This window comes from Spodoptera frugiperda, chromosome 2, assembly GCF_023101765.2.
Source record: "Spodoptera frugiperda isolate SF20-4 chromosome 2, AGI-APGP_CSIRO_Sfru_2.0, whole genome shotgun sequence".
Classification (NCBI taxonomy): domain Eukaryota; kingdom Metazoa; phylum Arthropoda; class Insecta; order Lepidoptera; family Noctuidae; genus Spodoptera; species Spodoptera frugiperda.
Genome location: NC_064213.1, coordinates 10,503,245 through 10,518,548, shown reverse-complemented (window position 1 = coordinate 10,518,548; position 15,304 = coordinate 10,503,245). Strand labels below are relative to the sequence as shown.

General features: G+C 34.6%; 1 protein-coding gene across 1 annotated transcript; it reads left to right on the top strand.

Moving 5' to 3' along the window:
- The first annotated feature begins 1,126 nt into the window (after positions 1–1,126).
- Positions 1,127–12,759, top strand: LOC118269287 (myosin-11). The gene is made up of 11 exons (XM_035584314.2): positions 1,127–1,346; positions 1,438–1,549; positions 2,147–2,278; positions 3,146–3,201; positions 5,026–5,182; positions 5,577–5,745; positions 6,178–6,360; positions 6,824–6,971; positions 7,398–7,982; positions 8,595–8,691; positions 9,099–12,759. The coding sequence occupies exons 1-11, from the start codon at positions 1,313–1,315 to the stop codon at positions 9,289–9,291; spliced, it is 1,866 nt and encodes a 621-aa protein (XP_035440207.2). The 5' UTR covers positions 1,127–1,312; the 3' UTR covers positions 9,292–12,759.
- Positions 12,760–15,304: the final 2,545 nt, after the last annotated feature.

Sequence of the window (15,304 nt, the reverse complement as noted above, 5' to 3'; positions counted from 1 at the left end):
ATTAAATCTTCCCGTTCCTTTTCCAGATCATTTAAATCTCGCTTATTTGTTTCTAATTCATTTGGAATAGGTTCTATTTCACTTTTTGTTGTTTCTGTAGACATCATTTGGTCGATGGGTACTCGCAAGTACGCGGGAGATCGTCTCGTGTATCCTCAGAGCGATTATAAATCAAAAATAAATTTATTTATTTTATGATTGTATCTATGTGAATTAGACACTGTGGGAACTACCAACTACCTAAATAACTTTATCTTAGTATTGAGTCTGCTAGACTAAACTACCCACACGTAAATAATAATACATATTTACTTTGAATCAACCTGTGTACCCATAAAATTAAAAGCTGAACTCAGTTGCAATCTTGCAGTAGCAATTACAATAAATAGATCAAAATAGTAGGTACAATTACATAATAATTATAGTGATTTGAAAATTACTGTCTTGTTAAAATTATCTCGAAACACGAAATGTCATTTATTTGTTGATTGTATCCGAACGTTTTTCTGGTTGACACTTTGACAGAAGCTTTTATATGATAGAGATGTGTTGGAGATGAGAGTGTATATATCGATAAAAATAACATTATCAAACAATAAAAGCGAATTTCGTCCAAATCAAGTTCAAGTCTTTAAAAAACTGCTGGATATTTATTATAACGAGTACTTATAATTGTCAAACCGTTTTAGTAGTTCAGCATTACATGATTAAATTTTTCTTCTTTTAATGAGAGCGGAGGTACCAAAATGTGATTCTCGTTTGTATGTTTTCTCCCAAGCAAAAAGTATTCTACATTATACATAATTAATTAGTATCAGCTTAGCAGTAAACTGAATAGTTGACTCACTCATTTAGTAGGTAGGCAAGCAAAAAGTTCTTTAAGATACATTTGTTGTAAGTATTTTATTATGAACATTTATTTATTTAAAATCGTTTAATATTTTGTTAAATACGAAATAACATAATATTTCAATATATAAAAATAGGAGCCGATCAGTTGCGGGAGTATGGTACATTATAATTTAACACTTACACACAGGATATTGACACAGTGACTCTATACCACAGACTATACTATCTTTTTTATCGATATCGATTAAATTTTAAATGTGGGGTAAATGCACATCACTTCAAATGTTAAACGGTTTTATTGGAAACTATTTTTGTACTGCGCTCTAGCGTAACGAGTTATTTAGCTAATGAAAAACAAACATTTGACCGTTAACGCTCGCGCGTGGTGTTATTCATTTACAATTAATAATTAACAAAACCTATATTTCTTTAGTATCGTTTACATATAACTAAAGACACAATGGATTTGGATAGATCGGGAATGAGTGCGGATGGTAAATCAGTTTATAATTATAACACCGCGTTGGTGCGAGTTTAAAGGTAATATCTGTGAGAAATATTTACTAATTATAGTTCGTTTTCCAGAGTATTACGTGACGGCGCTACAAATATTTCATTATTGTGGCGCTGAAAGCACGAGCACGCTTCGTGTTGACAGTTTGATGGACAAATTCGCACCTTTCGTAAAAACTAACAAGTAAGTTATATTGTTATTGTTTGCAGCGTGCACTGATTTTGTTTATGCGATGAAAGGTCAACTGTTTGCGTCCGAAAATAGCTGTGCCTGAGCTTGCCTCACTTCCTACAATACTCCATGTGTTGGATCATAAATGTTACAGTGTACTTTAGTGTTGTTAGTGATACAAATTTTCAATACTCTTAATATCTCTCCGAACCTTAATCCCTACTATTCTAACACAGCTCGCTACATACAACTACAAATAAATTTCAAGTCATATGAGAATCCTATAAACCCATTTCAACTGTAGGCTATGTACGTTTATTTTATTCAATCTAATATCTATATTGATGAATGTGTTTAAATGCTTGCTGCTCTTCAGCTATGATAAAAGATCCCTTGTATACAGCTTACAAAACTAAACCTTACTAGTCTTCCGGGTTTACCGGGCTCTGGCTCAAAGATCAGGATTAAGAATGGTGTGGCTGTTAGTCCGTAAGAGTCTGACACTCTCGCCCAAGAAAGAAGAAAGAAGTGAAAAAAGACATTCAATGATTTTCCCCCCTTAAATAAAACTGCTTAGATATGAATACTTAAAGTTTTATTCATTTGCAGGGCTGAATTTAGCTTTTTGAAATCTTTAATGGATCCTGATGATGAGAATCCAGAAATTGATGTATCAATGTTGGCCAAAACCCTACACAAGTACACAGAGAACCAGAAGTCTAAGGCTGACATGGATGAAAGGTAAGAAAGAACTAATTTTATTCATATCCTTGTCTCTACACCTACTTATAACCAGTTCAGTTCTGATTTCCATGTCTACTAATATTATGCACCAGCACCAGCACCAGTTGAGACACAGTAACTTAATTATGCTCACATAACTGTTTGACAAGGATCTCTACTAATTTCAAGCTGTGCTAGAGACTCTATCGATATCCCTACTCACAAGTTTTTATAGAACTTAATAATACTTAGTGCAGTCTGCACAACAAAGCTTCTGTTCTGGCTGGAAGCCATTCAACTAGCCCATCCACAATGCAATAAATAAATCCAATTTTATTGCATTACATATAATGTACATAGAAATGATAAATACCTATAATTGTACTAGCATACATACTTTACCTCCTTTTATTGATATCTTTTCCTACAATAGTGGTATAAAATAGAACAATATGTGGAGTGTTTGATAACAATATTACTGTAACAATATAATCGTAGCATGTGCGAAGTGTTGCAATGTTTGTTTTGCTAAAATTATCAAATAGGTCACATCTGTAAGTCTGCTACAGATATCAAAGATAAGATGCTTGATATTTCGGCTATGTAAACAGATTATGTTTGTATGATTCATTTGCACCAGTGGTCTTTTTTATGACATGAATAATAATATCATGCTATATTTTTGGAGGTTTATGCATTAGAGCAGGGTATCCCATCTTTGTTCTGGTCAAGGACCACTTTTATAATTCTTGTTAAGTTAAGGACCACTATTACTATTACTTTTTTCATGTAAACCCACACTCAGATATTCTAACTCATTCATGAAAATGTTGATGTTAGAACCATTTATTAGTTTTAGTTTTTAATAGTGATGTTTTATTACAGTTTCAACCTAAAGAGCGGCGCTCCACAAGATTCTGATTCAGGCATATCTACAGATGGTAAGCATACTAGTCTTAAATACTTTATATATTACAGCATTTTAGTCTTAAATACTTTACATTCCTGAGGTTAATTACAACATACTAATTACTTGTGCAACTACATACTAATGATAATGAACTGCTAGTAATCTACAAATCGGTGCTGGGGTCTTCCTTGCGGGTTACTGGGGCTCCTATCACTTTACATTGTTAAGAAAACATTATCACAGTATATTATAAAATCGAACCATCCTCAAGAAGTCAACAGCGTTTTGAATTGATGAAAATAATAAACCCTAGCTAATGTACTTTTTCAAACATTAAAAAAGATGACGCAACCGCGGCATGTCTGACAGAACGGTTCTTTCTTAATTCGTTGTTAATAAAACCCTATTTAAGGACATGGTGTCTGACAACGATGACTGATGATAGCGGAAGATTAACAGTATTTTTTTATCAGCAGTTAAAGGCTTAAATTAAACAAGTAGGGCAGAATTAATTCTAAAATAATTATTATGTTTTCCGGCTTACGTAAACGTTGTCGTCAACCCACGTTGACAAGGGACTCGACTTAGTTTCAAGCCATGCTAAAGGCTCATATTCATTGTCGTGTGTCGTGGAATGCTGCTAATGAATATGGCATCTAGCATGGCTTGAAACTTGTCGTGTTCCTCTTTAAATAATTGCGTGAGTAAGCCAAAAAACACAATTAATTAATTAATTAATTTTTTATTTAGTATGTCTCACGAAACTTATAACAATAACATAAACAAAAATCATTCTCTTATCGCGATTATCGCATTCAAACAGATCAAACGTATTAACTCAGGAACTTGTAACAAGATTGCTATATTAATTTTAGTGTTTAGAATACCAATTTATATTGTAAAAAATCGTCCTAATAAAATATTCCTGACAGGTCCCTTTAACACTTGTCTCTGTCTAGTCTTTGTAAAGGTGTTAAACACATATTATCACGTTCGCTCACGATTTGGTCGTTACTATTCGATTTGTAACTAGGAAATGTGTACTGACAATTACACGACTTTATTTCGTAGTGTTAAGATATATTTTTGTAGATCACAAGTTTATGATGGGGAAAGGCTTTCGAATTCTATTTGGCGTTTGTTTCGTTAGTTTGTTCTGTGTATTGTGGCAGTGTTAAGCCAAAGAGTTTATATATTGTCCAACTTGATAATTATTTTTAAAAACAATAATTTATTAAGGCGACGTATAACGTGTAATGTTTATTTATTTTTGCGTAGCTTTTTATATCATATGTCGTCTATATTTTCTATGTTATTTAAATTGCAGGTAAGATTCATCAGAATTGTTTACTTACTAGTGACGTCGAGAACAATACGATTAATTTAATTACTCATATTTATTCTACATACTTGGTTTATTATATTGTTAAGTTTCAAGGAAGTTTTATGAGTAAATGTTATGTTTATTTAGTTTTGTTATGATGGATTTGTAAGCGACATGATATCTTTTTACCGTTATAATTTTAGTGCTAGCTGATAGATAAGGGCAGTAATTTTATTGTAACTTTCGTGACATACAAAATTAATTATTGTTATCGGCTTACATAGACGTAATTATATGACGAGGAACTCGACTAGTTACAAGCTATGCTAGATGCTCATATTCGTGAGCAGCATTCTGCGTGAAACACGACGCGACGATTGTCGCGTGCTACAGCTGGACTTCACTAGAAACTAGTCGAGTTCCTCGTCAAATAATTACGTGAGTAAGCCGATAACATAATAATTAAGATAGTACAGTGTTTTATATCTATGTCTATCTTCTCCTGAGCTTATCCCCTATTCTCTTGTCCAGGATCTCAACTGCTGGAGGATCTGCAGTGTGAGCTCCGTGAGAAGGCACACCTGGCCCACCAGCTGCGGTCACAGCTGGACTTCACGGACAGACAGCACGAGGAGGCTCTCGCAGCACTCACTGCTGAACGGGATGCGCTGAGGACTCATCTTAATATGTAAGTTCAGTTTTACTACACACTTATAAAAATATAATATAAAGATGTTTATGATAGTTGGACCATTTTACATGTGCAAACTGTTACTCATAAGTCATTTTTATCAGATCTCAGTGATATTTATGCGAGTTGTATGTACGCTATTGTCACATTCCTTTGACGTGATAGTTTGCACACTTCACACATTTGTAATGACCCAACTAACTATTTTTTTCTTTTTAATATTTATTATTATTTAGCTTGAACAGTCATTTAACTTTTCCTGTCAGTCTGTCTGCAGATAGAAATTCCAACAGGAATATGCATTACCTTTAATTTTAAAAATGCTTTATCCTGTATGTGACTAAATAAATAATTAAGAATAGAAGTAAAACCCTGTATGTATTATCAACAGGTTGCGCGAAGAGAACGCGTCGCTGTCTCAGGCTCGCCGTGACTACGAGGAAGCGAGCGAGCGGCTATGTAGCAGCGAGCGGTCGCTGGACGAGACGCGTCGGGAACTGGACACCATCAAGCGACGCTCCAAGGTCATGCTCGAACAACTCAACACGCTCGAGAGTGAGGTTAGATATACCACTTAATACTTCTTATATTATAGTCTTTCAAACCATCAGAGTATGGATACAGATATGAGTATAGACCCTTTCATAGAAGAAAATAAGATGGGAAGACTTGAACTTGACTGGGCGTTTCTTCATCTTATTCACATTTATCTCACAAATAAAGTAACCATAGTCAATTAATTCATGTAAATGAAGGAAAACTACAATACCACAAATTCTCACAAGGAAGAGATAGCCTCGGGTCGAATGAGGTATCTCGATATCTTACCTTTCAGGGATATCCTTGAGCTCGTCTGACACCTATCCCATAGAAATATTAACAAAATGTCAGAACAGAGCCGCCCTTTGACGATCCATTATATTTTCTACCTTTCTAAATGCAAGATTTATACATATCTGGTCTGACACTTATTTTTATAATAAAATTTCCAGAAACTAACCCTACAAGAGTTACTAACGAAGTCGAAGGCGGAGTGCCACCGTATAAACGAGATGTACGCGGCGCGGCAGTCGGCGCTGCTGGAGCAGAACGAGACGCTGCGCTCGGAGCACGCCGACCTGGCCGCCCGCCTGCAGGACCAGGACGAGTTCGTGCAGCAGATGATTAAGGAGAAGGTCACTTTTGGAATATTATGATATAAGCAAACGGATCACCTGGGGCCTTAGTCTGCTATTACAATTGTGGCAGAATGGTCGATCATTGATCAGTGCAAGAGGGACGCAACTATGTAGGTTGTATAGCTCCGTTCCTCTTGCACTGCTCAATGATCGACCATTCTGACACAATTGTATTAGCAGACTAAGGCCCCTGATGTTAAGCACTCGCTGCTGTCCATGGACACTTGAAACATTAGAGGCGTTACAAGTACGTTGCCGGCCTTTTCAGGGATTGAGAAAAACAAGGGGGTAATTGGGCCTCCAGTAATCTCACTCACACAAGGAAATACAACGCAAGCGTAGTTTCTCGTCGGTTTTCTTCGTGTTGAAGCATGATTACTTTACAGTTTATCTTGAAGAACATAATTACTCTCCTTTACTAAACTTATTCTTTATCTGAAAATATACCTTATCTTTCCAGGTTCTACTAGAAATGGAGCTAAAAGATGTTCTGAACAAGTCGAATCAGACCCAACTACGTCTGGACCGCAGCATCGACATCAGTTACACCGAGGAGCAAATGTTAACCGCACTTGACAGTCTTAATGCTGACACCAGGTTCTCATCAGGTTAGTCACTTTTACTTCAAAATATATTATATGTATATCACCATTCAAAAGTAGGTAGGCTTTTGCCCTGCAGTGGGACGATCATAGATGAAACCTAAATCTAAATGTAATCAGCACCAATCCAGCTAAATACATGTTATGTTCTCTCTGACATTAGGTTTGACCAGAATTAATTATGTTTGTAGTATCATACATTCATAAAAGTACTTTATCCTATGTCTACTTTATTGTAGCTTCTCTTGTACAAACAATTTTGTTGCATAACCATTTTAAGATATTGCACAACCATTGTGCAAAGCAGAAAAACTGTACATGTATGCTTTTGCGTAACTTTATAGTCAAGGTATAAACATTTCCTTTATAGTCTGCTTCTTTGTCCATTGTCTCTGTCTAACATAATCATTATGCTTTCACTCTAACTCCTAGAAAACCGTATCCTTGACGAAGAATCATTCATTAACGCGTTAAAAGAAGACCAAGGACGATGCACGAACATATCGTTATTTGACGAAATACGTTACAGCTTCTGTAACATGTCCAAACTTAACAATACAGGCTGCAACAGCATTGCGTACGACAAAAACTTCGATTTTAACATAACTGTTGGAACCCAGACAGACGAAACTAAACCTTATGACTATGCAGACAAAGTTGAATTAACTGGAATGAGTACGCAGACTGAAGAACTAGTTTTGAATAATAATAATAATGTACAATTACAATGTCTTGAGTGTGAGAAAATGAGTCGTTATGCGGAGAAGTTAGAAATGGATATAAATAGGTCGCATCGCGCTATGTCAGAGATGCAAGGAGAAATAGAGAACTATGAAGGTAACTTGGATATGCTTGAGCAGTTTGTGAAGGAGGGCAATGAGCGGAATAATGTGTTGCAAGCTATTATAAAGAGCTTGGAGATGAAGATCAGTTTGTTGGAGGTGGCTTGTGCTAAGCAAGGAGATCGCTTGGCCAGTCTAACGCCTGATTGTTACGTCTGTACGCAAACCCAGTCGGGTACGCTTTGTCATTGCTATTTGTGTCACAGATTATATATTATACTGGATGGTTTTAAAAATACTGGTAATATTTTGGTGAAAGTTCTCATGATTATAGACTTTTCATACGAAATCAATTCATGAGTGCTTTCACTTTAGAAAAGTATTTTTAAAATTATCTTGTATTGACATTTTTTATGTATTGGTCGATCATTGCATTCGTTTCCATATTCATTATCATTATATTGTTCTGTAATCTGTGATAGCTAAATGTTTTGTGGCGTCCTCTGGTGGCGGTTTGTGTGTGTTTTGTGTGTAAGAGAAAAGAGGTTGTAGTTAGTTGTTATTAAAATAAATTATGGATAGTCTCATTTAAAACGTAGTGATATACCTAGGTCAAATGTAGTTATTTTTAAAGGTATATGTAGAACTATTTTAGTTGTTATTATAAAATATTTGTTTGTTACATTCCATTCTTGATTCAGTCTATACTAAATAAATGTTATCTGTAGAGAGTGAATAATAGGCATTACATGTAGTAGATAGATTAGTTTATATTTAATAGTTAATTAGTTAGAAATATAATACTTTAATTATACCAAATAATATTATAATTTAATAATATTTTCAGACACGGAGTCGGTGGCGACACAAGTAGAGGTGCCTTGTATCGAATGTGAGAAGCGCAAAGCCGTCGTCCCACACCGCAGCCTTAGGAAATTATTTTGGTGCGTAAAAGTTTCTATAAATTATACTAATTAGTATGTGTTATGTTGCGTCGTTATCAATTTTATTTCCAAAACAAAAATATTTTTCCCTCTAAATATTGACCAAAGTCCTCATTCTGATTTCCAACTTCAACTGAAAATCTCATCGTATTCTCTGTGGTCTTATAGTTAGTACTATAAATAAACTGGCAACAAAAAAAAAACTTTAATAATAATGTGACACATGTAGATCATCAAACATCGTGAAAAGTTTTGCAATCGTTTTTAAATAGCAATCTACATGAAAGCCAGAAAATTACCTTCAGCTTTCCTTATAACTAAAACCTGAATCCTTAGTACTTACTTAATACCCTCTCCCCAGTCCTCCACCTGACAAAATCCTCATATTCCACAGTGTATAATTGCAGGGATCCCCTCAAGTGCCTGTTCCAAGTGTTCGCCGTGGTGTGCTTCCTGTGCGCCATATCGGTGCTGTACGGGGTGTCTCGGCGGAGCCCCACGGCCTGTCCCCGCGAGCCGCTGCCCTGGAGGTGGATGGACGCGCAGGACATCATGGACCTACTCCTCAGGATAGAATACGTCGCCGATGTACCTATGTGAGCCTACTCAACTGATCTGATACCTGTATTTTTAATTATATTTAACTAGTTGTGTTTTTTAACACTCTGTATGATGTGTGGGGATTAATGGTACCTTTTTTTTTTATTAACGAGGACATCAATACACGTGTAGATGTGTTGGGATTAATGGTACGGTTCTTTTTTATTTAACGCGGACGTACGATTCACGTTGATACCAATATGCTTTTATAATATTATAGCCAAGTCACTTGATATAAGATTGATAACGCATGTTCCGAATGATGACACTCCAAAAACGGACACGTAGTAATGATTACGACAGTTGAATTGCTAAATATACTCCTTAAATGTTCCTCGTTTTGCTTACTAGCAAAGTGTAGCATCCTGTCAGTATAATTCTTCTCCGTGAGAGAAGAGCTCTTTGCTCAGTAATAGGCACTTTAATACTGCTGATAATGGTGGTGCAATATATTTCCTCTAGTTTTGTCACTGTAAATGAAACATAGTCGAAAGTCAAGCAAATAAAAAAAGAGAATTAGCGTTAATCCCCGTACATCTACTTAGTATAGGAATTTGGTAGCTATTTCAAATATTATTGGATAGAAAAGTTTTATATTTTATTACCTTTACGTAGGATAAATTGACAGAATAGAAAATTAATTAAATATTTTGAGAGTTATAATCAAATTGTATATCTAAAACGAACCTGCGTGTGTCGTATTCTAAAAAACAAAATATGTAAATTATATCCTACGACTTTAATATAAAATCAATTAAATTGTTTTAGAATAGTGAAAACATGTGTATACGCAAAAAGCATCGAAAATTAGAGTAATAATAATAACCATATAGTCAAATACTCAAACGTCACTTAATTTTAAGACCTTCTGAAATAGTCTAGTTCTGTCACTACAAATTGTTTATAAAAGACAGAGATAGAACGATATTTAAGTACAACTTAAAATTGAGTAGCGTTTCAGTATTCGGGCGATAGATAGTCAAAGAAATTAATAGAATCTTCTATTTTGTAAACAGCCAGTGAATTCAAACTTAATGAATAGTTTTTAAATACTTTTATGAATGTCTAATTATTATTAAAAACTCGATGGAAGGCTGATACGGAATTTAATGAAAATTAAAAACTCATTAGTTTAAAATATTGCATTTAAAATTTAAAAAGAAAATGTAGTGTAAGTATTTTTAGTACATTATTTTACTTAACTAACTTGTTTGCCAAATATTAACGTAATTGTAATCTGCATTTATTATTTAGATTATAAATAATTTAGTACTTTGTAACTCTTGTTGACATGTGACTGTAATTTGTGTCTTATTACAATACACTTAAGGTTTGAGAGCCTTAAGTTAGGTATCGAGTGATAATGACTACTTAATTAATTGTTTTTAGAACAGTATTTTGGCTAAAATACGAGTTTTCTAATTGATTTTCTTTTTAATATTCTGTTTACCTGAATATATACTTTACTACGAACTTGGTTCATACTTTACAGACATACATATACAGTAGAAATGTATAACGGTTTCCTGAGAAGTATACAGTCTGTATATGAATTTATGAAACAAATTTCATAATATACTGAGGGCTCAGTACGAGTTTGTTTCGCGTTTATCGAGATCGACGGTTCAATCTCTTTAAACATAAAACAAATCCGTAAGGCCCATTGACATTCACGTGCTTTGAAAATGTTCAAAAGAGTATTTCACGTTAGATCGCATTCACGCATTCGTGTTCTCAAGTCGCAAACTATACTAATCACACAAAAAAATATTTTGATTCATACGTTTTTAATTGCGTTAAGCCGGGTCCAGACGAGTGTAACGTGTAATGTAATCCACCGTGTAATGTAACACGAATTCTACGTGTGGACGGCAGTACGAGCATTACATGTAACGCTCGCGCGGCGCTCGGGGTTGATCCATCGGCTGTCGGTTTTTCGCGCGAACACAAAGACGCAACTGAGTGGAAACAGCTTTTGAAATATTTTCGCGTTCACAATTCGCTTTGAGTTCGTGTGCCGTCCACACTGTTGATGCTAAATTACACGTAATCTTACATTACACGTTACACTCGTCTGGACCCGGCTTTAAAAAAATCGCTCGTAATCGCAATTCGCGAGGCGAATAGCTTAACGAGCGTACTGTTTGTACGTATGCGTGTACGGTTGTTCGCCATACAATTCTCACGAATGTGCAAAATGTGGTATTAGGAAGACTTTCTAAAATACAATTGTAATTGTTAGCAAATTACTTAATTTTCTGTTAAGTCGTAGTTACATTGTATAATGTGTATTTAAAATACCTATCTTGTCCTATCGCCTATCGTTGACATGTTCACAATATGTTCTTTTAACTTTAGACTCAGCAGAGTTCTCGCCTATTCACCATTTAAATATATTTCTTTATAAATTCGTTTTTAATGCATGTTACAAAACAATTCTGTGATATCGCAGTGCCAGTTAGATGTAGATTTTTAGCATTTACACATAAAACCTAAGACTATTCGGTATAATCTAATTTTGGTATAAGTTTTAAAAGTAATGACATATTGAAATTAACAAAAATTATTTACCAAAAATTATTTTTTTAAATTTGCGTTTGCATTGTTTTTAAATGTACAACTGCAGTGTAATTTTAGTGTTAGATTTTAGTTTTGTGGGCCTTTTATTGATAAATGTGAAGATTGTACTATCATCTTAATAGTTAATTTAATAAATGATACATGTTCACAAAATATCTTACCGCTGTACTCAGAGTCAGAGATTTAATGGTTAGCAGTCCTTAGCAGTAGTTTTAAAATAAGGAACAAACTAAGGAAAAGTTTAAGTAAACATTAAATGTCTCTGAGTGTGGCAGTAAGTATTTCAAGTTAAGTATAGCAAAAAATTATTTAAAAAATAGGATTATTCAGAAAAGAATATCCAAGAGATCCAATTTATCGATAAAAGGTCTCATCCCTATTTAACCTTAGCTTACCAATTATAGTATTTTAATAGAATATTAAAGTATTCTCTAAATTTTGCATTATTTTTAACTAACTACGCATTTACGATGCATTTATTTTTAGTAGATCTGTTTTTACTATAGCATTCCAACTTTTCTTCATTTCGAGTGTGTATGTCAAGGGGAAAGGTTGGAAATTGTGCATTTATTGTTTAGTTAAGTTTGTGAAGTGCGTTAACGTACTAAAATATTATATGTATGTTTAGAATGTATGATTTTTTATTTATCGATAATTGGATACTTATTCATAAGTTGTGATCGTAGTTTTCCCATCACTTAATGTTTCTTATTACCTTGCGAGTGAAAGAGATTTGTCGATGTCGATAAAGTTAAGATTATCGACACATGCTCATCTCTAGTTTGATGGTGTATGACAACAACTTGTGTTTTCTATATTATTTTTGTTTTATTGTATCAATTTTAGTCATTTATCGTTCTGTATAGCAATAAACGAGATCTTCCTTTATGTCCTCTTTTATTTACATAACAATACCTACCTATACCTATAATGAAGCAAGTAAAGAGGCGAGTGATTGGCACACAAACAATAAAAATATCTATAGTGCACTGTGACACAATCAAAATAAAAAAGCACATTAAATATAGACAATTAGCAACATTTTTGTATTATGGGACCGTTAGATGGAAAATATATGGAGGAGCGTGTAAAATTACACGCATTATAATAAAGGGAGATCCAGTAATGACATCAGGCTACAGAAAAATTAAATAACGGTAAGAACTTTCAAGTAATATCACATGATATATACAAGATTTTCCTTTATTTTGGAAACTATCAGACATTACAAGACCTCTACGTCATTATTTCTTCTGAAATTGCGAGAGGACGAGAACCGAACTCGTACCGGCTAAAACCATCCGGCAAGTTTTGTGCGTGCGTAAACGTAAAGTTATAATAAATTCACATTTTATTTATTACTAATATTGTTTTAATGATTTATTATTAGTTATTAACACAAAACAACCAGTTATAATCAATACCTCGAACCAACAACACTAGTTCAACATAGTTACTGTGGGAATTAACCTACCTACTTCTGAACCCCTACCTTCATTCACCCTACAAGAACATAACGTAATCTAAATACCTACATTAAGTATGACTCCCACAATCTGGCCAGTATCCGTTTACAAAGGAACCGGTAATCTTGCCTTTTGTGCCGGCAACAAAAGGCCCGCTGTCAAGGTGCGACTACATAAAAGATGTATTGGCCCTTAACTGAGAAATGCGTTCGCGAAAACTTCCCACAAGATCGCATTTTTTGCAAAAGGGTCAGTCCAGTGGCGAGGTACGAGGTATAATGTTTGTCTGTCTTTCCCCAAGTTTTTGTGTTGGTCTCAAGATCTGTATCTGTATAATTAATTTTGTTACATCGGTGTGAACGACACTCGAGATTTTCGAAGATTTATGTTTGTTTTCTTTACGACCATTCTGCCTTGTGAGTTCCGATAGAAGTTTGCGAAGGCGTGATGCCGTTTTGTTTTTAAAGTGAAGCTTTTAATGATGATTAGATGGGGACTTGCGAAAAAGTTGTTGCGTAAGAAATATGAAAACTCTATTTAGTAATTTTCTGAAGATTCCATTCTACCCAAAGTTTCGTATCAAGAATGGAGTGGTTTATAATTTTTTTTATTTTTTAACCTTTGGTTTTTTGTCGCCACATTGACAGGAATTTATCACGAGATTTGCTCATATAGACATTAAGTTTTTTTAGTTTCGTAATTAGTATGGTTACCGAATATCAATAACCGTTAAATTTAAATGACCCCTATACGATAACAAATACCTTTATTTAACTCTTTAAACACGTAATAGTTAACTATATCGCACACAAGGGGCTGACAAAGATAGTGGTGGGACGCACAAAGCAAAATCGACACAATTGCTTAGGGTATAAAGTTTATAATAAAAAGGCAGGTGTTTTTAGCAGCTCCGTTGCCCACACCTGTCGTGGTCCGTGGGAATATGTTTATGAGGAAGGACTGTGTGATGGAATTGAAACTGCAATATATTTGTCACTAGTATTGTATGTAAAGTACTCCCTTCTTGATGTACTGGTTGTTTCCCTGCATGCAAATAATGAAGTTGGTACCTACTTGTATGTACTTGGTAGGAATAAAATGATTTTGCGCCATCCAAACCCTTTTTGCTTGTTATTGGCGAAATTGTGTAATACTATTTGAATTAACTTTGCAATTTTTATCGAACTAATTTTTAAGGAATCTCCTAAACAACATAAAGTTGCTAAGTATCGATGATGACTACTTTAGGAATAGATGGATAATAGTAAAAAACGTGAATAAGGCTTCGAGAAAGAACTAATATAGTGTAAAAAGAGCTAGTTCCAGTAATTCATTCTCTTTGTATTAGGTATGAACTGCAAGACCACAGAAAGCCTATACTACACGACCCCGTACCCCGACCTACTTTTTACCATAATCCATTCCAAAGATCTAAAGAATCCCACTAACTAAACCACAATATAATTCATCAAACAATTCTCTCACGGACGTAAGGTGAGCCAAACATTGACCCATCAATCTCCTCACAATAAACGTTTTTTGTCATACATCTCCCGCGACCCGGAAACAACCCCGGATACTGACGATTTTTTCTTCAAAAACACTCAATAAAAACAAGTTGATAGTCAAAAGAGTTTTTGTAAACACCTGTTGCCCTGGGAATATCTTCTTGTGGGACAGACGAACTTACACACAGATTTAGCCGGAAATATTGTGGCGATATTAATGGTAGTGTATTTGGTTTTTTTTTGTTTTGAGGTGAAAGTAAGAGATTCGGTTTTGTTCTTTCTTATTTATGTTTGTTTGCGTGGCGTATTAGAATACAACAGATAGCACAAATTGTACTAAACTCCTATAAAAAGATAGTAAGAAAAATAGTTGACTGCCTCGTTGGTCGAGTGGTCGCAAATGCGACTGCCGGACAAGGGGTCTCAGATTCGATTCTCGGGTTGGGCAAAGCACAACTG